The sequence below is a fragment of the Hetaerina americana genome, unplaced genomic scaffold, assembly GCF_022747635.1.
Source record: "Hetaerina americana unplaced genomic scaffold, ioHetAmer1.1.p SCAF_8, whole genome shotgun sequence".
Taxonomy (NCBI): Eukaryota; Metazoa; Arthropoda; class Insecta; order Odonata; family Calopterygidae; genus Hetaerina; species Hetaerina americana.
Genome location: NW_027287427.1, coordinates 50749724 through 50776159, shown reverse-complemented (window position 1 = coordinate 50776159; position 26436 = coordinate 50749724). Strand labels below are relative to the sequence as shown.

The window sequence follows — 26436 nt, the reverse complement described above, 5'->3', positions numbered from 1 at the left end:
ATGAAATGTGGGTGAGGAAAAGGTGAAGCCGACTGAAAGGAAAACAAATGAGTAATGTTAAGTAGAAGTATGGTGGATGAGGATAGAATATTGTTGTGAGAAATGAAAAAGAGGTAGTAAAAATGGATGAAGGGCGTATTGAGTGGCAGTGGGATGTTGAAGACTAATAGAGGAGAATGTTAGGAAAAGATGGGAATAGGATAGGCATGTTGAACGGAATCAAGGGAGGAAGTAAGTAAGAATTGAAGGGAACAATATTGTAAGATTCGATGTTGGGTTGTGTTTTGTTAAGAGAGGCTAGGGAATTGTCACTACTGTTTGGTAGGTTGTGATCATCAAAAATCTACCCTAACTGGTCAATAACCAATAATTATAGGGGAAGGTTTTGCTGAATTTACTCAATTGGTCTTTTATGTTCAGTACAATGCTCCCTGTGATTCACTTGGTGCATAACAGTTATTTCCTATGTATACAATAGGAAAACTGGGATAAGCTTACAGTGTATTTTACTATGGCATCTTCTTCATTTTTTAAAGTTGAGGATGTCATCCACAGTAAAAGTAATATGTTATTGTAAGAATTCATGTTATAATTTTGTACCATGTTTTAGTTTGGTGGAATTTTTCCCATTCATTCATATTGCTTAAGCACTTGCTCAGCAGAAAATGTGTAGTGTGCAGACTTTTGTATAATTTTGTTGCTTATTGTTAATTTATAAATGCATGGATATAGTTCATTGATTCCTAAATAGGTATCATTCCATTGCACGACATTCATTTGATTGCTTTTTGGCATTTTATATACAACTTGAATGTTTTTAATTGTATTTAGCACTGAGTACATTGAATCTAATGGTTGCAAACAATAAAGAAAAATTAAACAGCCGTAATTACATGAAAATTATTTGACACCATGGCACACCACATGCTTTTGACTAATTTAAACACGCTTCACAAAACATTGATGTATTAAAATATTTGTTTTGATAAAGTCTTGACAAGCCAAGTTACAGTCTCTTATGGCTCATATTTCATAATTGTTAGTTTGCATTTTCAAAAAAATCGTTCACAATGGATCATAAATGCATCTGTAGCTTTCATTTGGTAGGCATGTGGAAACAGAATTTCCGACTAAAATAGCAAATTTGTATAGGACCATTTGTATTGGGAGAGGTATGGCAAAGTTAAATGATGAAAATCTGAAATCTTGATAGAAAGCAAGCTTTGCTATGAACTAATGTAAACTAGCACCCGTTCTTCTTCCAATCTGATTTGGTCATATGTTAGAAGTTTTCAAGTAGCAGTTGCCATAATTTTTGTTTGATGTGTGTTGCTTCTAGCTTGTTCATCATCTTCTGTCTCTAAAGAGTGTACGTCTTTGTGCATCCAATGTAAGAAATTTGGCTAAAATCTTTTTATTCTTATTTCCTTTGTCTTTGTTCTATGTTATGAATGGTTGAAAATCTTATATTTTGTATTTTATGTTTTCAATGCTGATAGTTTGCTCATTTCCCTTATTAATTTATTTTGACTTCTAACTTCATACTACTACTCAAGTGTTCAACTCTTCACTTCTTTTCATGTAGTGCAAATTATGGATCCAGTAGCAAGCGCTTGGTTAACACCTGGAACGGAAATTGTGGGGAATAAAAATACAAGTATAATGAGAGGTGTCCAAGCTCCATCTGCTGTTCGTGTGCCATTTGCTAGGCGTGGTATGTGTTTGCATTATGTATTTAATTTTTTATTTCAATGTTAGCAAAGAAAAAGGAAGTTGTTAACCATGTAAGCAGTTCAAATTTCTCTAATGTTGTGACACACTGCCGGTTATATATTCTTATGCTCATATTAATTTTTCACCTTAAAGAATACAGGTTTTCCAAACTAGCACTATAACAGATTTCAATTAGGTGAGACTTTTTTTGTTTTTTAAATGGTGGGTGCTGGTCGAAATGATACATCAGAAATTTCAAATATTTTAAGCTGACCATGTAAGAAATAGATCGTAGATTCGTAGTCTAAGAATCAGGTGATGAGAATTTGAAGTCATATTTGAGTGTTCAAGTGGGTGATTATTATCATCAGTATTTCTCTTTGCAGAATGGTTGATTGCCGTCCTCCATTTTACCCTTTCTAATAATAACTTGTTCTGGAGGTCAGAAAATCACTGTCCGAGTCAGCAGGGAATGTACAAAAAATCTCCTAAACTTTGGATACTGTACACTTTGCCCTTAAGTCAATGGCTGTGCACACAAGTTTATCACAGCTCCCCATTTTATGGTATTTAGGCTCAATAGAGATGAACAAATACTCGCCTGCTCTCGGAGCAGTTAAGTAAGAACTAACCAAGCATTTGTACCAAAATGCAATCATCTGGTAGCATTTTATGTCAATAACCCCATAAAAAGAAAACTGCCAAATAAAGGTAGTCAGAGGACTTTTAACAGGCAGACAAGTGGCAATTGTAAGAATACAATTCATTAAAGAGCTGTGGCAAGTGGTTTGACAATTATTTGCATGTTTACCTTAATTTGAAGTTCCAACCTCCTTACCATAATGGTTGCATTATGGTAAGGCAAAATTTTCCACAGTACTTGTTGAATCCATGGGATGGTATCCAGAACCTAAACTTGGAAAATTGCTGGTGTATTTTCTTATGAATAAGGCTGAGGTTATTACATACTTGAAGGCTGAGATTCAAGACCAAAAATGGTTAGATCTCTTAAAAAATGTTTTAGTTTGTTTAAACAAGTATGAATGAGTTTTACTTACACCATAAGTGATTAAGGATTTTATTTTTGCCGCAAAAATGATAATTAATGATTATGTCATTACAATTCAGGTTAAATTTCAATCTGTTATGTGTGTGAATGGGATCATACATGACCTTGTTTGACCCTCTAAAACGAAGAAAAAGAGGCTTACCTTGAATTCCAATGAAGAACTAACTATGCAGAGATGAGCTCTGTTGTGGATTAGTTCCAATCAACCTCATGAAAAATTCTGGTGCTTTCCCTGTGTATGATAAGTATGCATTCTTCTCGAAAGTTCCCTCAGGACAGGTATTGCTATGTTTTTCAGTCCTCAGGGAAACGGCCAGTTTGTCACTATGGGGTTCACCATAGGCATTTCAAGTGAGAAGAGGGAGAAAGGAAGAGAAAATACTTAACACTGGGTCTCTGTTTTTTTTTTAGTTGAATATTAACTTGTTGGAAGTAGACTGTAGGAAAGCACTATAGATTCTGGATGAAATTGACCTTCGTTAAGATGATATTAGTGCTGCCTGTATCCTATGGATGTTTAAAGGCCCTTGTTGTTGTTTAGTTAAGGTCACACATTAAAAAGAGCATTATTGTGTGAAGAACTGTGGGTTGCACTTTTTGCGGGTATCTGAGTGACGTAAATGAGGTGGGACTTAGAATGAGATGAAAGAAGTGATTGTGAAAGAGATGATGGGGGGGGGGGAGAAAATGGAGATGGTTTGTGGAAAAAAGAAGCTGCAGACATTTCAATGCCAATGGCATCTTTGTCAGGTGAAGGGTAATTTATAACCAACATTCACAATCAAGAAATAGCAAGGCTGGTATGGCAGGAAGGGGAGGAACATGGATTAGGAAAAATAAACTACAGGGAGGGGAAGATATTGATGGGAGTATTGTGATATTGGTGTATGGTGTGAGGAATGGAACCAAAAAGGGAGGGAACATGTAAATGAGTGGCACCCTTTTATGCTGTATCTTTTCTTCCCTTATACCTGTTCACTCCCCCTTTTCCCCTTTTTATTGTTCTCATTTGAAACTTTTATGGTCAACTACTAGAAATGGGAATTACATTTCCGTTATTTGACTGTCTACCATTTAAGGAAAGCCCTTCTTGGTACTTCATGGTTGTAATCCATGGGGAAGGGGTGTGCTATTACCGATGTTTTAAGGACTGATTTAGCTGTTTTCCTCTGAGAACGAAGTGATTAGCCAAGTTCTGCCATGTTTATATGCAGTAGGACTAACACTAAGTTCAGCTTTATCATGATTTGATGAGACAAACTCAACTAATATTCTTGACCTCCCTATTTTGTAAAGCCTGTGTTTAAATTCAACACCTTCATAGAAAATTGTCAAGGCATTAAAGTTCCAATTTTTTCTACAGTTGAACCTAAGTGAAAAATGTTTTCTTCTCATCTCCAAAATGGTTTGAATGGAAAGAAATCCACCACCCCTTTTGAATTGCTTTATTGGAAACAATGGACCTTTCTGAAATGCCCACATGAACTTATTGTAGTATATTTCATTCTTTCGTTTTGAATGCATTTTATGACCTACACATTATGAAAATGTAAGGGTTACAAAAGAAAATACTACTTCATGTTTATCATCTAGCAATGGTTAATAATATATAATACTATAACATAAATAAATATCGTAAATTATATCTTTGATAAAATGAAGCTCATACAAAAGAGACCATGAATGTCTTACTGTAAATCTTAATCTTCCTTGTGCTTTGATGTTTAGCACCACAATAAGTAATTTTACTTTGTATTTGCCTTTATGCATTTTTTATTTTATTGCTTCAATTGGTGTGAGAAACCATATTACTGCTTATTTTGCATATTACTGTTTTCTTGGCTTGATCATATAATGTTATATATGTTAATTCTAAATCTAGTCATTGCTCCATGAGTATCATACTTTAATGTCTCCTTTCCTTTAGCTTTGTGTAAGTGTGTGATAATATATTCTTTCTTTTTCAGGAAATAATGATATGCCTCGTGATATGTATAAATACTATCAAAATTTAATGCAAAACCTAAAAGTTATTGATGAAGTTGGTAACAACTTTGATGAAGCTGTAAGCAGAACCCCTTCATAAATTCTTTTTAATATGTCTGTTTAACATAGAACAAAAGTTATATAATTTTTGTTTCCTTAGGTGGCTGAAATTATGAGTCATTCTATAGTTGGTGTCAGTGCTGAAGGAACTCTTCTGGGGCGCAGAGGCAAATTATCATGGATAAATGTGTGCTGTCCAGAATTAACTGGAGTGAAGGAGGAGTCAATTCAATCTTTGAATTGTCCGTCACATGTGAAATTGTATTTGTTTGATGTGGCTTTAATGGGTGCTGCTGCATTCAGTAAAGGGCTTAGAAGTTTTCTGGAGGAGGAAGATAGCCCTCGTAAAGTTATCCATGATTGTAGGCTTTTCTCTGATTGTCTCTATCACCAGTTTGACATTAAGCTTCAGAATGTTTTGGATACACAGGTATGCATAAACTAATAAGTTATTTTTATTCAGGTGCTGCTGCTTTGTTCTTGTTCAATTTCTCTGAATTGGGAGAAAATTATCTGGAATTCAAACAACTTTCTCAAGAGAATCAAGCTTGTTGTTGATGAACAATTGCCATTTTATGTTCGTTCCCCATGCATATAAATGATTTGGCAAAAGAATGACTTCAGTAATTTTCAGAGCATGTCATTCACTCGTAATTATTCGAGTATATTTCCTCTCTTGTTTGTAGTTATACTAGCGAATGTTAAGATTAACATCTCATCAGAGAAATTTTATGGTATCCATGAACAACATCTTATTTCTTGATGGTTTTCCATTATTTAATTATATGTTGAGCAAAAGTTGTGTAGAGAACTATTTATGATGCCTCGTACAAATGCTATAATGCATGACAGCTTACTTCACACTGTTAATTTTTTGCAAATATGAACAACCATTTTCCAATTTGGTCCAATTATTTCTCCTGAGATATCTTAAGAACATCCAATTGAACTCTCATTCTTGTTTTCATTTATTTTTTATGGTTTTTGATGGACCAATACAGAACTTATGCATGTGAGAAAGTTTTTATGTAAGGGTTTTAGTTTGTTTTTTATTCATGCCAGAACTGTTTAAGAGACTCTCAGTGTGAAGAAAAGTAGAAGTCTCTGGTTCAGAAAATTTATTCTTCAAGAAATGAATGAATATGTTAAAGTTGAAAAGTCATCAAAAAGTAAAAAAATTGATAGGAGAAATAAAGGACAGATATTTTGCAGGAATATTTCGGTATGAAAAGGTTTGGTTTTATGATGATTCACTGCACATCACCCTTAAGTGTAACATTCCATGGTCAATGGTCATTTGACATAGAAGGGTAAGCCTATTGTTAACAATTTGCAATCTTCTGGTCCATGGATAGCATTGACTTGTCTCCACTATATGCAGAGCCATTAAGGCATTTTAGGACTACAGCCTATTGATGAGTTTATGGTAGGGATATGAAATCATAGTTAGTGATTTGAGTTCAGGTGGCTTGAAAGTCCCTGTAGTAATGCTGTTAATACTGCACACCCTGAGATTGTGTAAGTGGACCCCTCGGATGAAGGCAGTGAATGGGCATGTATGAGAAATTTCACTGAAAAAATCATTGGTGTGGGTCAAGATATAGGTGAATTATTTTTCCGCTGCAAGATGTCTTCCGTTTATTTGGACATGATTGGGTGACATTGCTAAAGTTACTTTTGCATCATTTCCACTCGAGTCTTTGAACAGCAAAGGGAAGATTTTGGTTGTTGGTTTCATTTCAACTTTTCTGGTGCAGAGAGGCTAAGGTGACAATTCGTATGGGTTAAGGTGGTCTGTTATGGGCAAGGATTAGAGGAGGGGACAGAGACGAGTTGAAAATGGTCTGGTGGATGCCCAACAGGAAATACACTGGGGGTTACATACTATAGGGAAGAGTTGCCTATTTACTGCTCCAAAAATTGTGCAAAATTTTTAATTTAAAAGATGGGTTCGCATTCTTTATTTAAGCCATCAAAAATTGTCCTAATTTCTGAAACTTAAAATTTTGGGATATTTCATGGAAAAAGACTTCATTGCAATACACGTGAGCATAAAGGCATTTTGTCTATCTCTTAGATTTTGAATATTAGTGAAAAAAATTACATATTCAAATGAATTATTAATTCCATTGTGTTGTTCCATGGCCATTTAAATATCCCAATTACTTCTTTTTCATCCCGCCTCTCTATTCCACATCTTCATCACCTCCAACCTCACCCAGGGTATCACAATTCGTAAACTTTGTACTGGCTGTGAACTAACATAATAAAATTTATATTTACTCACCATTCATCCCCATGAATTCTGTAAATGATGGATATTCAACCTAAGTTTAGAATCATTTATTTTTCCAAGCTAAAATTCACTCCCTGTTATAATTTTCGTTCCTTATATTTTAAATGTTCATATATATTTTAGTATGGGCAATACATGAAGATCAATTTTTTGCCCAGTGGATTTTTCAGGATTTTTGGTAAAGCCCCATGATACCAAGTATACTCTTAGTTAATCCTTAGTCTTCCGTGACGTCTATCGGATGAAGGATCCATGCTGCTTCCGTGAATTAACGTCACGTGGTGTATTGATGGGCAATGGTATCGCCCCCAGTCCTGGAGGCCAAAGTGTCAAAGTGATCTGCGCAGCGATTTGACCAATATATATAGGAGATGCTGACTGGCCTGGAGCTCTCTGATCCTTTCATTGCGGCAAATAGGAATCACCCTTTTCCATGTGGAAATCAGGGTGTAGCCATACTCACTGTTGACATTGTTGGGATCCTTCATAATTTTTACCGCTTCTCTTATGAGTCTTGGAAAATAATGCCTCTCTCTTGGCAGCACTTAAGTTTGGCCGAACTTAATCGTGTGTCCGGGTTCCGACCACACATATTCGGCAATTCACTCAGACCTGAAGACACCTCCAGGACTGGGGGTGAAACAGTGGTCCATCAATTTTACCCTTCCTTTGTAAAACCTCCATATCCTCACCTTGTGTCTTCCACCACACTTCTTTGGCTCTATTTATTTCCCGGCTCAGTTTATTGTCTAACTCTTTATACTTCCTTCTACCTAACTCTGTTTTACATTCTTCTGTTTCCTTTGCTTATCTATCTTTCTAATCATCTTGTCCATATTCAATGGTTTCGTTGCCTTTTCCTATTTGATGTTCCTATTGTTTCGTTTGTGTCTTTTTCTGTCCATTTTTATGTTTTTCCATTTTTCTTCTAATGTACCAGTCTTCCTGTCCTCATTCATAATGTTGTCTACAGCCTGATTGATACTACTTTCTTCCTGTCCTGGTTAATGCATGCCATTTCCTTCAACCATCCTCCATGTTATATCCGCATAAATATGCTATTGCACTTTATTAGTACTAAATTATGATCTGAACTCGTTCCCAGGAAATTTTGAATCAGTTACACTGTCCATAACTCTTTGCTTATTATGGTTCTTTAATATTCATTATGATTGACCCTTTTTTTTGCAGAACTCAATTGCTTACTCCCCGTGGTCATTCCTTTTTCCTACACATTAGTCCAATACCTCCCTACTATCTCTTTCTTTGCATACTGTCGTGCTCCAATCTCCCATCACCATCAAATGTTTCCTTTTTGGAAAACTCATAATTATTTCCTCTAATTGATCATATACCTCGTTGACTACTTCCTCATCATAATTGCTTAGTAGCATGTAGACCTGAACAATAACCAAGTTTGTTGGTTCATCTTTTACAGCTACTGATAATACTCGATCAGTTGCTTGGCTCTATGTTTACTATGCTTCTTCTAACCATTTTGTTCAATATTATTGGGATCCCTCATTGGATCTATTCCCCTCCACTGTATAATAGTCTATAACTATCACTTCAGTAATCCCTGCTATCTTTCTATGTCACCTAATACATAAACCCAGTACAGTCCTAATTTTTTTTTTTTTTACTCTCGTCATCCCTGACTAAATATTTTCTGATTTTCATATTCTCAGCACTCTCCTAATATTCCAAGTACATATTCTATATAGTTCAATCCTTTTTTGTGCTGCAGCTGTCACTATCCCGAGGATTTTGTTAGATGATGGCTGCAGAAACGGTGCCTTTTACAGTCATGGTCATGATATATGGCTAATTGGGTCAAATCCCATGTTTGCCAGGACTCATTGTCTCAATAGTTTCCGTCATATATTCTTGGAATAAATTACTGAGGTGATTTCCCATTGCCTTCCTCAATGGTGTTTTTAATGTGGCACCATCACTCAAATGGTGTCAGATGTCTTTGCAGCTGAATTACTGAGGAATAGACACTGTGAAGACCTTGCATCTGGCTCTTACCATTTCACCTATCTGGCATGAGTGATATACCAGGAGCAAATATCATTGCTTTCACCAGTATAGCTCAAGGGATCGTCAGAACACATCAGCTCTTACACCACGCAAGGTTGTAGTCCATGAGGGGGGCCTGATTAAATTTGCCAATTTAAATTTTCCCTGTTCATGATTAAGTGTGGGAGTATTACTATATTTTGCCTACATGTTGATATATGCCTATGCCATCATATATTTTTTATTGTGTGATATTTTCCCTCTTATCCATAATTGTTGTATGGTAACTACAGAAATCATTTATTAGATTGAACTCAAATTGTAACTCAGATGAATAGTAATGTGTTTTATCATGTCAGATGCGAAACATGCTTCAAGTTTACTCTCGTCATTTTTTCAATTCTACTTTTAATTGGCATTCACCCTGTTTTTCTCGTTTGCCTGTATTAGTTATTCTCTTTTACTATGAACTACACGATGAATTGTTCAGAATTAAATAAAAATATTATAGAATGAAGAACATTGAAAAATGTTACATGATGACATTGTGAAGAACATGCCACAATTTTCCACATTTTCCTAATTCCAAATTTACCATATTTTCAACTGCTAATTTTTTATAGCTATGACAAGATTTCAAATGCATTTTTATGTTAAGAATCGACATGTTTTTCCTTCATTCTAATTGTTATAAGATACAGTTATTTTCTGCCTTCTCTGTCCTATTGTGGCAAATTGCTAAAATTGTATGCAAATGAGAAGGAAATCATAGTTCATTCTTATGAAGTCTGTGTGTGCAAACATTGCCCGTATTTATTTCTATCTGTGCCTCTCAAAAGTGGTACTGGCCAAGTATGATCTGAGAATCTTCTGGCCAAGTTGGCAACATTCCCATCAGCATATAGAAGTACAGGTAAGAGCACACCACCACTCAGGGATATCAGGAAAGGGTAATAATTCCTGTCGCTATACCATTGCCCAGGCTGTGGTTAATGGTAATAATACCATTAACCACAGCCTGCAACCAGGCAGCCAGGCAACGTCACACGTGGGGATAGTTGGTAAAGAAAGCTCAGGAAACTTAGTTAGAGTGAGCTTAGGCTGTTTGCTTTTCTGTTTTCCTTTCTTTGATGTGGTTAGTGATAGATAAAACTAGACATTCTTTCTGGAATATGTTATTTTAATTAAGCTATTCTGTCAATAATGTCCTTATAGCTCTAAAAAGAGTTCACATTCATAGTGAATGGAATTGTGGAATATTTAAATGGTTTCATATGACATAGCTGTAATGTGATAATACCCTTTTTGTGCTTTTATGGCACTCAAAAAATGCTATTGAATTGTTAAATCCTGTTGTTGCAATGATTAACAGTATTAGGTTTAGTGAGTCATATAAAATTTTTGGGTTAAATCTTTCAGGTGGCTGACTCTTTAGTAAATTTTCCTCGAATGAGACCAGCGGAAGAAAGAGGTTTGGAAAAATTGGTCTTTGCCCGAAGTTTAAACTCGTGTCTTGGTTATACACTCGGTCTTCCACGAGACCTTACATATCAGGCCAACATCAATGATGGATTTCTTCAGGTATGTGTGTAACAGTTCATTCGGCACAAGTAATAGTTTGTTGATTAAGATTCAAATGATACCATATTACTAAATATCTCATATATGGCATTACTTACATTTTATGTTTAGAAAGATTGTCCACACAAGCAGTATTTCCAAATTATTGTGACTTATGTAATGGAACATAAAATATGAGGTGTATTCATATAAACAGCAACAGAAAACAAGGTTAATGACATATTGGCAACATTAAAAGAGATGGAGAATATGCTAATTTTTTTCAGAAAGATGGGATGGAGCTATATTCTTAAATATGCATGAGGAAAGTAAAAATGAATCAATCAATGGTGTGGTGTGGTCAGGAGCCATGTAAGAAAAACATTCAATTAGTGATAATATGGGAATAGGCATACTGAGTAATGAGTGTATATGGATAGATCGTGATAAGACAAAGGACTTCAGGGCAGTCAGTGATAGAGTTAAAGAGTGCTATACATGATTTTTAAGTAATTTTTAAGCATAAACTAGGAGATTTCAAATGAAGAGTGAAGAAAGAGTGCCATTAGAGGAGAATGGGTTGCAATTGGGACTTTTTATTATACAATTCTACTGAAGAAATATGTAACACTATTAAGAGTTGAAAGATTAAATGAGTTGAAATTGACCTCATGGAGAATAATATCCATCAGGTGGAAGGACAAAGTTGAAAAATTAGTAAGTGTTATTCAAGGATGTGAGTTTTCCGTAAAGTGGTAGAGGCATAAGAGAGATATAGCTTTAATTTGATCTACTTGGATATAATCAGAGAATTAATAATTTATAATCCATTGAAGTAACTAGATCCTTGACAGACAACATATGTTTAGGAGATATGGCAAGCAAAACAGATATATTTAATAGATTAAGTGTAAGTTAAGCTTTCTGTTATCATTCTGAGGTATTATTTTAAGTTCCAATCAGTTGTACCTCTTCCTGGTCAAAAGCCACATTGGCACTCTCCGAGAAATTCCTCTGCATAAATGTTCACTCTCTTCAGGAGTATTCTAGAGAAGACCTTTTAAATGACATTTAATAATATAATCCTCTTGTATTTGCTACACTTCAATTTATCTCCCTTCTTGTAAATAGGACAGATAAGACACTTCCTCCATTTCTTTGGCATTTCCTCTCTCTCCCATATTTCATATACCAGTCTGTGCAGGCTACTGGTTAACTCGTTTCCACCACACTTGAGCGATTCACCGATGATTCAATCATCTTCTGGGACTCTCTCATTTCTCTGTCACTTCACTGCTAGCGCTACTACCTCTTAGGATGGTGTATCAACTTCTGGGTCTACATTCATATACACTGGTCCCTTACTCCCCTCATGTTCTTCTTTCACATTCAACAGTTCTGTGAAATACTCAGCTCAGCTTCCTAGAATTTCTTCCTTCACAGAAATTAGTTTTCCAGTCTTATCCATACATGTATAGTCTTTGACTTGAAACTTGTGTGTAATCCGTTTTGTGGCCAAGTATAACTGCCTATTTTCATTCTGTGTGTTCAGCTCCTCAATATTTTTTTGATAGCTCTCTCAATATTCTTTTTTTTCTCCCTCACGATGTTTATGTTCTGTTTGCTAGTCTTCTACTTTCTTTATACTTTTCACCGTTCTGCCTTGTCCTCCTCTTGACTCATGCTCAATCTGTATTTATTCTTTTCTATGGGTATTCTACCCTCAATATGAAACCATTCTTCATTCCTATTCCTCTTTTTACTCCTTATGGTCTCTTTTGCTGACCCTTCTCTGCCCTTTTTTATTCCTGACCACTTTCTATCTACTGAAATATTATCAGTTCTGTTCTGTGACATTTCTTCTATTTTTTTACTATGTATCTCCTGGTACAGGATGGCAAAATCATTGTTTTAGTTTCTCCATGTCCCACTGGGTTCTTTTGGGTTTATTTATTCATTGTACATTTACAAGTCTCCCCCAAGCACAGTCCCAGTTAGGTATACAGGCAGACATTACATCAATGATCGAGGGTGCATGCCTTCTGGCTATATGTATATCATTGTGTTCAAAACATATGCTTTTTATTATCATCCCATTACCTTCTGCCAGCTGGCATGGCATCTTTACATTTTCGTTCTTTTCATCATGCAGCAAGTTGTTTTCCAGCTATATTTTGTACAAAATTGTGTCTACCTATTGAAGCATTAATTTCTCCTAGGAGAATTAGCTCATCATATTTAGGTATTATCAGTGGGTCGTGGTAGTCCAGGGGGTAGAGCGTTGGACTACTAACTGGAGGGCCCGGGTTCGATTCCCGGGCAAGCCTCTCTAGGTACCTGCAGCTCCACCCAAGCTATGTGATTTTCGGGATACCAGATCTTCCTGGGAAACTATAACCGCCACAGGGAAAGGAACTGGCCCCCCTACCCTGATGTGTGAATTTCACATGCTGTTGGGCTGAGTACTGGGTGAACTCTACCATCACCTACCAAATCGACCTTAGGGTTGATTACTGTGTTTATGGGTTTTTATAGTTATTTAGGTATTTTGCTATATTCTCTAACTTATCATAGAATTCATTCTTTTCTTCATCATCGGTGTCCTCTGTAAGGTGTGTAAGCCAAGATGCAGGCTCCGTACAATAAGTTTCATGACTGGTTCACTGTAGCCTCAACGGAGTGGTGGATGGGGGTCCGACTGGTTGGCTCAGTAAAGGGGTCCCTCACCACTCAGGTGCACTTTAGTTCAGTTGCCTCCAGGCATGCGTTGAGACAGGAGGTGGATTTTTGTGATGTGTGATTGTTTGTGGTGTCATCGTGTCAGTATGGAGCGCACCGTCGAGCAACGCTACACTGTGAAGTTTTGCGTTAAACTTGGGAAATCCACGTCAGAGACCCTTGAACTCATTAAACAGGCTTATGGGGATGATGCCTTAAGCCGCACAAGAGTTTTTGCATGGCACAAAATGTTTAAGGAAGGCTGGGAGCTCGTCAAAGACGAGCACCTCATCAGACGACCGCTCAAACAGATGCTCAGGTGGTCAAACTGAAAAAAGGTTTGTACTCTGACAGGCATTTAACCATCGACCATATCAGTGAGGATCTAATTCTTGGCTGAAGATAGATAGTAGTGATGGATGACATTTCTGTGGATTGAGGAGCAAGACACTGAGGTCCAGGAAACCCTAAAATAATGTCAATTTTTTAGAGTTACATTTTTCTGATTATTTTCATCCAGTTAATTAAGTTGGCATCAAATATTAATTCGTGGTCATAGCTGTCTGGAAGTGCTTCAGAATTGAGAGGCAATTCAAATACATGTGCACGTTAGGCTTTAGATGGGTAGATGATTTTTGGCGAGAGCTACACTTCGTTCAGTGTAATTGTAAAATTCGTTTTACTATATTCCTTTTAAATTCCTTAATATTCGAAATTTTTCTGGACAACTTGTCATTCCAAATATATCAATTCTATCAAATTGAGTGTGTTTGGGCTATTCAATGTTAAATGATGATTGTATTTATGCTTATTTTGTAATTACATTTTTAAAGTATGTAAATATGTAGGCATTATGACACGGCTCACTTATAATTAATTTTAAGCACTAGGAATAGGGTTATGAGAAGGTTGTTTTACTCTCCATGTTATAGATCTTTGGATATTACTGTTTGTTTAGTGCTGCATTAACCATTTGACTTATTGGTAACTTTAATGTTGTGATAAATTATCATAAAGTCTGAATTTATTTTTATTTCCTCTTTATTTTTAGAAAAGTTTAGAGATTTGGTATCAGCGACCACTTACAGCTTTGATGGCTAAAGCAATGACATTTCAATCAATTTATCTGATCCATCTTTGGAATAAACTGCTTAAGGCTGAGTCTCTTTCAGCATTTAGACTTGGTGTTGAGATCTACCTATCATGTGTGAGAGATGTTGATGATGACACGGCATTTCTAATGGCTGTAAGTATATTGGAAAGTGTTATTTCCTAAAAAATGGAGGATAACCTGAACCTTAGCGATTTTGAAAATATTTCATTCATGAACCTTATTATGAGTTGATTCTATTCTTTTCCTAAATAAGGAAATCAGTATTAATACTAATACATGTAGTAATTATATAATTTTTTAGAATTAAATGAAATTGTAAGATGTCTAGTTGTTTGGGTAAAAAAATGTTAAATACCTCAGTTGTGCATACAAGGGGTACTACTGAAACATAATTCCCGCTAGCATTATCATATAAGTCCCTTAGTGCTTGAATTTTTTTTATAAACTTGCTCTTCATACTATTGCAAACTATAGGTCAGAGTTAATCCATCAGGCAAGATTTTATGTGTGAATCTCCTCCTACTGTGATGAGATGAGATAAAGTCATGAGATCAGAGTCTCTTAGCTGGTCAGTGTGTTTATTTTAGGCGTTGGAGTTTTATTAGTATTTAGAGGTTTTGTATGTATGAAAATTATCGCATTCATATGGTCCAAAAATGATTTGATGATCATAAATATGATTATCCAATGGTGTGCCTTCAATTAGCTGGTATGCTGGAGCCTTTAAAAAAATAGGAATAATAATAATATTTATTATATATTCAGTAAAAATGATAGAGGTAACAATGATTATCTAATTAATATGTGTAAAATTCTTGTTAATAGACATGGTGGAGAAGAGGGTAAAATGCATTGACTTCTTTGAAGAGAAAATATAGGCAAACATTCATTTTCAGATGAAAGAACCAAATAAGGTTAAGTGTACTATTATCCTGTGGCTTCAATTGTAACTTCTGTGGTTGATTGTATGAATTTCACATAAAGGAAATTCTTCGGGGAAAATACGAGGGCGATTCGAAAAGTAAGATCCCCTATTTTTTTTAATAAAAAATCAAATTTATTCTCAACTTTGTATACATCGTTGGAAAGGTTGAGCATTTAGCTATTTTTCTATATAGTCACCATGATGATCAATCACTTTTTGCATCCTTGTAAGCAGCTTTTTAATACCGGCATTGTACCTTTCTCCTGCCGACTCGCAAAGCCAACTGATGACTGCTTCTTGCACTTCCTGGTCTGACTTTAATTTAAATTTCAATGATCATAATACTAATACATATACTAATTGGCATTGTCAGTGCACACCATTATCACTGAAAATTTGGCAATGCAAAAGATCTGTCCTAACTCAGCCCGAAGGTCTTGACAGACGGCCAAAAGCAGAGTCGAGTGTCTGCTTGTGAAGACCTTCTACAATTGCATTGCAACAATTCCCGAACCCCCTTACCGTCCCAACTTGGAACCAGTAGACTATTTCCAATTCTCATAAGTGAAATCCTCCCTCAAAGGAGATCACCATGGGACCTAAAGTGTCATCAAAGAAGCTTGCACACGTGCCCTTAAGGACCTTCTGGAATCTGCCCACTAGGGAGCCTTCAAGCAGTGTAAAAGCTACTGACAAATATGTGTCTTTGCTCAAGGGATTTACTTTGAAGAAATTTTGAGGCATTGTAGCAATATTTGAAATAATTCTATTTTTCCAAAAATTTTCCCGATAACCACAATTTCCTGGACAAACCATGTAGTTTATTAATTTTTCAAAGTTTATTTTTTGTACAAAGAGTCATAAAAATTGTACGAGAGAAATTTCAATAAATGTCAAAGAAATAAAACAGTCAAGAGTAAACTGAACACAAATAGGTACCCGAAAATATTCAGGAATATAAGGCAGAATACAGAAAAAAGACTCGGCATTAAGTACACAGAGGCCACAAAAAAATCTCACTAACAGCTCAATGTAAACCTCTTTGAATGAAGTAGAAAATATAAGAGAAAGTGGACAATTATAATAGAATACAGACTAGAATAAACAGAAAGTAAGAAGTGAAGAGAAATATGAACTGAGGGCAATATTAGGGATATTGAAGACATTAGGTCCTAGAGAATCACTGAAAAAGCTCACTCCCAAAGCTGAAGGATATCATAATGAGAAAAAAAGCTCTGAGAAAGAAAGTAATGATAAAAAATTGGTGCAAAAAGTAATAATTGGTGAAGAGGAATTTTCATTGAGATGGAAAGAATTGTATGAGGAAGAATTAAATGCAGAACAATTGTGTGCAGGAATTGTGTACATGACAATTAGGAAATAACATTCTAGAAAACGAGCAAGCTGTTTCAGATGAAGAAATTAGACAAATCATTAGCATAATAGAATTTGATTAAGCCTCTGGAAGTAAAAGTACAATGAATTACAAGGGCCAGATCTAAAATAGGAGACTGTAGATTGAGCTAAAGAAACACTTCATATCAAATGCAGATTGTCAACATGTGAAGGAATCAACACAGGTTTGAATTTAATGTGAATCTGTTCATAGTTAGTGACATTATACAGGGTAAAAAACTGGGTCATCTTAGAACAAGATGAAGGGAAAATTCACAATTTTTGATTTGCTGGGGTGTGTATTGAAGATACTCTGGACAAACAAGCAATGGAGAAGTTGTTGACAGAGTGAGAGAAAACTACCCATTAACAGAAGCAACAGAAAACAGAATTAAAAGGCTAGTTGGGCACCTGATAAGACATTTATTTTGAAAATTTTCATATAAGCCTATATGCTATCTGTAGCATTGTACAGGGCCATCCTAAGAGAAGAGGAAATTTGAATGGTCCTCTGGCTATGTTTATGATACTCTAGATGAACAAGTAATGAAGAATTCCTGAATAGAGTTAGAAAAAGGACGGAAGTAGAAGCAACAGTCGAGTAGGACACCTGATAAGACAAAGTTTGCACGTAAATCTTATTGAGGAAGATTAGAAGCATTGAAGAAAAGAGGAAGACATGGAATTAATGGATGGCAAAAACAAACATATTCGGACTTGAAAGTGAAAGAACTGGCATTAAACTCTTCAGGTCAAGTTAGAAGTCCTCCTGTGGAGTGATGGATTTTTGTGTGATACTCATTTCATCTTTCTACACAAATATTGATATGCTTAAATGTCAGACTCTTGGCTTAGGCAATTATAGTTTTTATATTATAGTCATTGTGTATGAATGCATGGAACCTATAGGTTAAATGCATACAAATTTTGTAGTCATTGAGCCTTACCTTTGTAGGAGATACTCCTTTTAATTAAAAAAAAATCTCACCATAGGTCTTAAATCATGCAGATGATTTGGTAATGCATTAAAAATATTTAGGTATCACCACAGTATTTCTATAACCACCAAATTTACTGAAATATTTTGGAATGCCACTGTTATATCTTTCTTGTTTACATATTATTTTAATCCAACTTCAACATTTTAAACTTTTTTATGCAGTAATTTTCCATTATGGAGACATACTACCTAAACCCTACTTAAGGGGAGGGTTTTTCAAGCAATATATGCTCTTTAATCATTCATTTGTCTTCAGCTCTTCCAACATCTTCACCGTGTTTTGTCTGAATGCGCATTTTATTTTATATGAGCCTGTTTTCCTAGTTATTTCCCAAAACAGTCGATCAGATTCAACTAAAGTAAAATAATCTACATAATATTTACCTAAGCTAAATTCTTTTATTTACATATCTGATAGCATACTTTATGTCACCTGGAATATAGCTTATCAAAACAATGCTTTCTGAACTTCACTGCTTGATATTTTACATCGAGAAACCCCTTACAATATTATATTGAAAAATCCATGCACAGGTGTTGCCCTTGGTTCTATATTACATAAGTTAGTTAACTATGTAAATTAATATTAATGTTAATACAATGGTGATGACATGGGCTTTGGTAGGTACCTATAGTAAATGCTCCCATGAGACTGAACAAGAAATTTCATTTTCAACTAGACACCATTTCACGGTTTTCTTGAATGTCTTTGCAAAAGAATTAAAATATTTCATGATTGCATAGAATATTTAAGCAAAAATTTGGCACTACACAATGGTGTACCAAGGAAAAAAATCACATATTATCACATACAAATAAGTAGTTCACAAGTTGTTCGTTGCCTCCTGTAATATGGGAAAAGTGTTTATATCTAGTTATAATAGCATAAACATGAACAGGTAATAATTAAAGTAGCTCTGGATAATCAATAATACTGAACAAAGAATGTCAAAAGAATGGATGAATAGACGTGGCAACTCATGATGGTTCACACACAAATAAATACCCACCAAATCACATAGAGGAGCAATGTTTCATAAATTCTTCACAACTTATTTCAAAGTGGTTACTTGCATCCCACAAACATAAGTATGTCCTTTTGTGGATTTATTCTAAACGTAAACATTTTGATTCATGCATTACCTCTTTGGTTTCGCTCAAAGGAAGAATGCAAATGAAAGTGAAGTATTTACAATAAAAAATTAAAGAGCTCAGTGTTGGAATTGACTTAATATATTTGTTCATGAAATAATAAGTATCACTGTGCAACATTAATAATTATATTCTATTGATAAAATAGACAAGCTCAGTGTATTTCTTATTAGATACATTTTGAAGAACTAATATTGCTAATGTCGCGGCACTTGTTTCTACTCAACTAGTCTGGCTATTTTTAATGCAAAATAATAGTGTTTAATGCACTATTACCCTCAAATTTAATGATTTTAATATGCCAGGTGAAGATCACCGATGTAAACAAACTGCTGCCATATTGAAAATATAACCAAGCACAGTTTCAAAAGCAAGATACCCTGGCCATGGTGTAACTCTGACCTCTTAATTTAGTATCACTTCATCCGATATTTGTTTGTAATTACTTCGGGTGGTAAGACTCATTTTGAATGGTATCATATCGCAAATGGATGGACTCTGCCGGCAGTAAGTGGTTTGTAATAGCCCCCTTTCAAGTAATTATCTTTGACTGCTTCTCTCTGACTTTGTTGTATCAAGAGTTCATTCATTGCCTGTCAGAGAGGTGAAATGGAGTCGGTAATGTAGTGGCCGCTTTATTCACCTAAGTATAATTTGCTTCTCAAGATTGCTTTTCTATGTTTTAGTAGAAATTGTGGTGACACAACAGTGGGTGATAGTGAGCATGTAAAAAAAAATATTCCCTATGGCATCATAACACTTCCAATGTGGTGAAAATGGATATCATAAAAATAATGCAGTATTTAATAATTATCTTTCTTTTCCTTGCATTTTTTTCAAAATTTTTCAAATGGCCTGAGAGTACTTTTGGTGTCAGTATGTGTGAAAAAGAGACATAAAAGAGAATTTAACTGTGATTCAAGTAATTTTCGGGGTCTTAAGTAGTGTGTAATTTTATACAGTGATTCCTTCCCTTAAGTGCCATTCCTTTTATAATTCTAATTCATGCATTGTCACATTTACAGAATTACTATAACTTGGTGCCAGATGAATTCATTCCAATATTAATGAATTATCACCACCAGCAGAGACAAACAAGAAGCAGCTATGGAAAGAAACAATCTGCCCGGGTTGTCAAAGAATAATGACTGTACGGTAGTTCACTAGTTGTTTGCATATTGGCATGTTTGGTGAAGACTTGTGATTTGTGTTTACTTAGTTGGTTTTGTATTTAATATGTATACTTGATGAATAGTTCATATTAAAACTAGTATTTTGCATTTTTTAGATTGGTAAGGAATCGTTCATTAATTTTGATTGCAGCAGAATGGAACCTGACTGTATGTTTTATGGTGTTTTTGACAAAGTACATGTTTTTTATGAACATTACTTTAATTATAATTTAAGATGAGGTGATAATTTCCACAATTAAGCGTCAGTGGAATAAAGTGTTTATATTCATGCATTCCAGCTGGCACAATGTATTATAATTGTAGACATTATCATAAAATATTGTCTTTAAAGGATTTTTTTGTCTTAAGGATTTGTTAATGGCTGTTTTTGTAACAACCCAGTTTTACCAAGTAAATAAAGAAGTTGTGTTTAAATAAAAACAAAACTTTGTGTTTAGCCTATGTTTATATTTATTTAACCCGTAATTATTTATTAATATGTATGCATAATGATATTTTGTATAATTTTCAGCTTTTTAGTTGAACCAGAGCCAGATTTATAGATATTTTAAAGGGTTTATTGGAAGATTTCTAGTCGGGTCAGGCACTAGTGCACCAATTCTTGTTTGATTGCAAAAGTCCTTTTTTTACAGTTGCAAAATTTATATGAAATTATATCATGTGATAATTTTGCATTAATAACGAGCACACACTATATGCTTCTGTGTATGTAAATGACTTCCTCATATTTTTTTCATTTTTGGTTGAAGGATACATAAATTCCATTTGTTTAATCATGGTGTGATGCTAGTATACTGATTCCCCACGCAGAGGACCTGGCATTGGCAGAGTTTTTCAAGGTTATCCTGATCCGTGAATGAGAGCCATATAGAATATGTTGTCCATTGGATGAGGCATTCAACTTTGCACCTTTCAATAAGAGAAGAATAATGCTGATCCTGACTGTCTTGCTACCCTTTCCCCCATCCCAGAAATTACTACCTATACCAAATCATCCACCTATCCCTAATGGCATAAATGATCTCTGCTGTCTGTCACCTCCCCTAATTACTATTACTCCATAGTTCAATCAAAGAGTCAGTAACCTTCAAAATAGTTTTGTTATTAGATTTTCATAATAATTATAAATCATGAAATACTTTGCATTATTAGTACATAATGACAAAATATAATTGTTGTAAAAACAATAAAATTTAACAAAATAATTATTCTTTTACGTTTCTTGATTAGGATTCACAATATTTCATATTTCTTCCTGTTCATCTACAAGATGAGGAGTATACGTACAATAACATGCTAAGGAGTCGATTATTGATAAGACTACATTTTCAAATTAACTGCATTTCGATGCATTGCAAGTTTATGTAAAATGCATCAAACTTGCGATAAACTTGGTTTGTGAGGTGCACTACAAAGTCCGTGCCAAAGGCACTAGTCCGGCATGAAAGTTAAAATGTGTTTGCTTTACACTAAGTCATGTATTAGTCTACAGTTATTCAAGTAGGTAATGGGATGCTCATAAGAGGGATGTATTAAGTGATTGTTGTGACCGGGGGCAGCGTGTACTAAGGAGAGAGAGGTTAGGAGGGTGTATGGCAGGGGTTGATAACTTTGAAAAGGAGCATTGGAGAGAGCAATGAAATATGGGACTGGAGATGGGAACTTAAGACCCTGTTGAGTTAGTAGAAAGTTCCATTGTAACCATATCCAGTTTCTAAATTGTTTCATGTAAAGCTTTTGTTTTTCAGAAAGGAAGCTGAAGACATTGTAGTTGTCCTTGTCACTATCACTATAGCAGGATAGGTATGCTATCTATAATCATCATCATCATGAGTTCTCAATCCAAGGATTGATTTGTAGCCGCTCTCCAAACTGCTTTGTTTCCTACCAATCTCTTAATTCCCTCATAACTGACATTTTCCTTTACTTGCTTCTCCTAGTTCATTCTAGCCTTCCTCTATAATTATTCCCTCCATGTTTTTTTAGCTATGATCTTCAGTAAAGTATCATGCCTCGAGACATGCTCAATTAATTTCCCTCGTGTTCTTTTGTCCTCCGTAGGCTTCTCTCTTTCACTCACTAATTGAGCGATATCATTTGTTTCTCGGTCTTTCCAATTTTTGCTGCATCTAATATGCACAGATGTCAAAAATCCATCCATCCAATATCATGGATGTCAAAAAGCAGCAGTTCTTGGAATAATATGTTTTTGGAGTTTTGGGAGAATTCTCCCTTGCTTTATCCCTTCACCACAGGAGAATATTATGCCTATGATGAATAATGGTTAAATTGGGCATGGTATAAGAATGGGAACTACCATCACTATAATGGTTAGTGGTAATCAGATTGCATTTGCAATAAGTCTTAGTGATTTTGTGTGTGAACATGACGACTACAAAGGAATCACAGCATACTACATGGAAAATGCTGAAATAAATATTCTGTTTTACAAGATTTTATTATCATGTTAGCATTTTACAGTTATGTTAGTCATGTATTGGCCATAGTAAAGTTATATCATTAGAGCCTATATAAAAAGAGATCAAAGTTTTTCTCACCACTCTACTTCACATTTTCTGGAATCAGCTCTTGAATACGCTTCTTTAATCTGTTTAAAATATAATAATCATAACCCCTGGCCATACAAGATGTTAATACTTGATGTAATGTGAGCATTGCATTTTCGATTTCATTATGTTCTGGAATTCTAGGAATATTTTGGGCGGTATTTTTAATGCAGCTTTCATTGCCCCATGCTGTAGATGAAGTATTCTCTGCTGCTTTTTCATTGCCTTTAGTTTTTTTGCGTCCAATGTTGTGTCTCTGTATCCATCTGCTTAACCAACCACATGTTGGGTTGAAATTGTTTTCGCCCAGTTCACACGCAATTTCTTTTGACTTTCTTAGTAGAACATTCCTACGAACCACAGTACCATTCACTCCATTTACTTTAAACCAATCAAGTAATTTATTTTCCACCTTAGCACTCTTTCCAGTTCTCTTTCTTTTTCTGTTCCAGTTTTCAATGGCAAGACTTCCCCCACTTTGTCTGTATTTTAGAAGTTTGCATAGATGAGGCTGTGAAATGCCAAGTTTCTGAGCTGCCTCTCTTTGGCTGCTAAAGGGCATTGCATCAAAGTCTTTTAAAAGGTTATGCTTTTCATTAAAGCTCAAGTCTCTCCGTTTCCGCGGCATATCTTTTGGGAAACACTTGATCCTTCTCAACTCTGGTTAACGATAGGAAGCTGTTGAAAGAATTAATATTAAAGTATTAAATTGGAAAAAAAATTCATAAGAATCATTGACAATGAAGTGGTGTTATAAGTGGGCACCTCAAAACCAAACATATTGGAGGATTTAAAACCTTCTGTTACCCTGTACCGGATACTAAAATATTAGGGGCAGTCTAATGAAAACTGAACAAACTTGCTAGACCGTGACCATGAAATGGTTTTATTCAAAAGTAATGACCAAAATGATGATACATATCCATCCCACTGGGAGATAAAATGATCAATACCAGTTATGCAGAAAGAGGTAGGCTGCTGATGAATCCAAAACTACCCAATCTTGCTCTTCCTCAGTAAAATGAAACCAGGTGCACATTGTCCTGAAGTGATGGGTGCCCTTTTGGTATCTCCTATGCCACTTGTGCACACTCGTCAGGGATATGCAGTGTTCACCATACACAGCGGGCATGTGACAATGAATTTTGAGTATAGATAATAATAGTCTTGCCACCTTTCGCACGGCCTGTTTTATGGCCGGTGTTTGGTTTTCATTTGACTGCCTTTCATATTTCCTTTGGAATTATAGTATTATGATGCCCTTGATTGCTGTTAAATTTAAGGTTAGGATGGTTGGTTATCAGTGCATAAGAGGTTGTGTCAATAGAGTTGCCTGGTGGTTCATTTACAACATTTAATTGACTGAATTGGAGCCGTTGCTTGCTAATGTAATGTCAGTCTTGGGATTGTTGATGACATTTTTTGCAGTCAAAGATTTTGCTTGGGAAAGATTATGTATTGGTTTAAGGAATTGATGGATCAAGAAATGTACATTTTTGGGTTGAAAAGGCATTTTGAGATTTCCATGATATGATTTCGTAAAAGAGGTTTGATCTGATGAATTGAAGGGCCATAGGATTCAGACATGTAATGTGAATTTCCTAGGGCTATTGCTGAGGTGGAAGTTAGGAATCGCTTAAGATTCCTTATGTCCAAATTGTGAAAAGAGTCCAGGACATTGAATTTTGAGGACAGTAGTTTATTTTAGTGTTTATGAAAATGAGACCCTTTGTCAAGGAGAATTTTGTACTCAAGGGAGCCAACTAAAGGTTTATTCAAATGAGTTCATATGAACCACCAGAATTGCTGATGTTTCGGGAGGTAGGGCTAAATTTTGGCCCGAGATAAATTAGAGGGAAAAAAATCAATATTTCTGGGGGTCAAAGGGAAAGCAGGAATATGGAGTAAGATTAAAAAGGAAAGGTTCAAATCTTAAAGATTCTCAAATTCTGCTTCATTCTCCATCATGCCATTAACAGCAAGCTCAACATTATTTCTAGAAGCACCTTTTCCATTACATGGAATCCTTCAAGTGATCCCCATATATCTTTTCCCCAAACTATTGGAAAATTAATTGCCACCAACCTGTTCCTCCATCACCATTACATGTCCTTCCAACCTTTCACTTATTCTAAAAACCATTATGCCTCTCTCTTAACCCTTCCTGATAAAAAAATTTCTACTGACTCTTTCCAAGATTGCAATGAATCTGGAGGAATTTTGGCAATCACTGAGCCCAGGGAAGGTTTAACCGATTGCTCATAGTGTTGATGGGATATTGTCCTCTCCTAAATTCAGAGGTCATGAGTGTGATTCCCACCAATTATAGTTTTTCTCCACGTAAACTTTTGGTGTTTATGTTTGTGAAATTATTCTGTTGGGTAGCCCTCAAATAAAGAAGGATGTAACTCTTGTCCCATTCTTAGAACGTACAAAAAGTAAATAACTTGTATTGTGTATTACCTTTCAAGAAAGAATCTCTTGTTTTTTCCAATACCGGCCTATTGTACCTCAAACAACATCATATCCAGAGTGAAAATTGTGCTGGGGTTTTTATTATGGCTCATGCACCACCTCCTTGAAACAATCATTAGCGATTGGGTTCCTGAAAGTTAGACAAAAAATCCATTTTGGTCCTAAGTATTTCTTAAGAATATATTCCTGCTCCATGTCTTTATGTTACTACACATAAAGTCTATTGGAAATGAAAGCAAAAAAGATAACTCAGATTTTTGGCTTCCAATAAAATTTTTGGCTCCTTTCAGACACCAACCATACAAATCATCACCACATACCACTTCATTGAAGAATTTTAAAATCTGTGACTTGATGAATTTGTCTCCGTTAATTTTGGTATAAACTATAGGTTAGTGGATGTAAGAGGAATAACTTTTGATATTTGATCGCCCATGGGTCTGAAAAAATTTTAATTAGTACTAATCTCATGTCCAAAATGTTAAAATAAGATGCAATCGTGGCTGAAAAGGTGTGAACAAAATGTTCCATGATTCACATACTAGAAATATGCTCAGTGACCATCTTTTAAAATGTGCTTTTTGGCCTCTATTTTCCCGTTTACAGATGAACTATCAGTATGTAATTTGCAGGTGAAGTACCCTGTGTAAACAAGTTCCACAGATACAGTACACTGAAATCACAATTTTCACAACTCAACAGATCTTCCATTTAGGTTATTTGTAGCTTGTATTTGCTGTAGATTTTCACATGACTCTTTCATCTGTTTTGGATATCCAAAAGGAATTGAAGGAAGAGTATTACACTTATGTATCAGACCATTGCTATGCTTCAAGATATGCTAACTTATTAAGAAACATTTATGGCAAGTATATTCTCTTAAAATTAAATTTTATAAATACTACCACCTTTACACTTTTATGACACATAATTATTAGTCTGACTAACTTGCCTAGTGCTTTGATTGAAAGTTCTTGCAGTGATTCATATTTTCACAATGTAATTTTTTCCTAATTTCTTGCTATAAATTTTCATACTTATTTTTGAAAGATCTTTTATTCAGGGAAAATGAAATTTTGAATTTTTCCTTTTGTTTATTCGCCATGTTTACAAGAAAAGTATGATATTTTATGGTTGGTTAAATGAAATTGGGATTTTTTTTAACATGCTCAATGCATAGAAAGGAATTCT

At 35.1% G+C, this 26436-nt stretch overlaps 1 protein-coding gene across 2 annotated transcripts in view; it reads left to right on the top strand.

Annotated features, from left to right (window-relative positions):
- LOC139697660 (piRNA biogenesis protein EXD1) overlaps nt 1–20618 on the top strand; it is an 84639-nt gene extending 64021 nt beyond the window's left edge. For both annotated transcript variants that reach the window (XM_071596469.1, XM_071596468.1), the window contains 6 exons: nt 1586–1714; nt 4750–4847; nt 4929–5258; nt 10566–10727; nt 14476–14670; nt 20036–20618. In XM_071596469.1, the coding sequence (XP_071452570.1) occupies nt 1594–1714; nt 4750–4847; nt 4929–5258; nt 10566–10727; nt 14476–14670; nt 20036–20155 (1026 nt within the window). In that variant the 5' untranslated portion in view covers nt 1586–1593 and the 3' untranslated portion in view covers nt 20156–20618. The remainder of the gene's footprint in view (nt 1–1585; nt 1715–4749; nt 4848–4928; nt 5259–10565; nt 10728–14475; nt 14671–20035) is intronic.
- The last annotated feature ends 5818 nt before the right edge of the window (nt 20619–26436 follow it).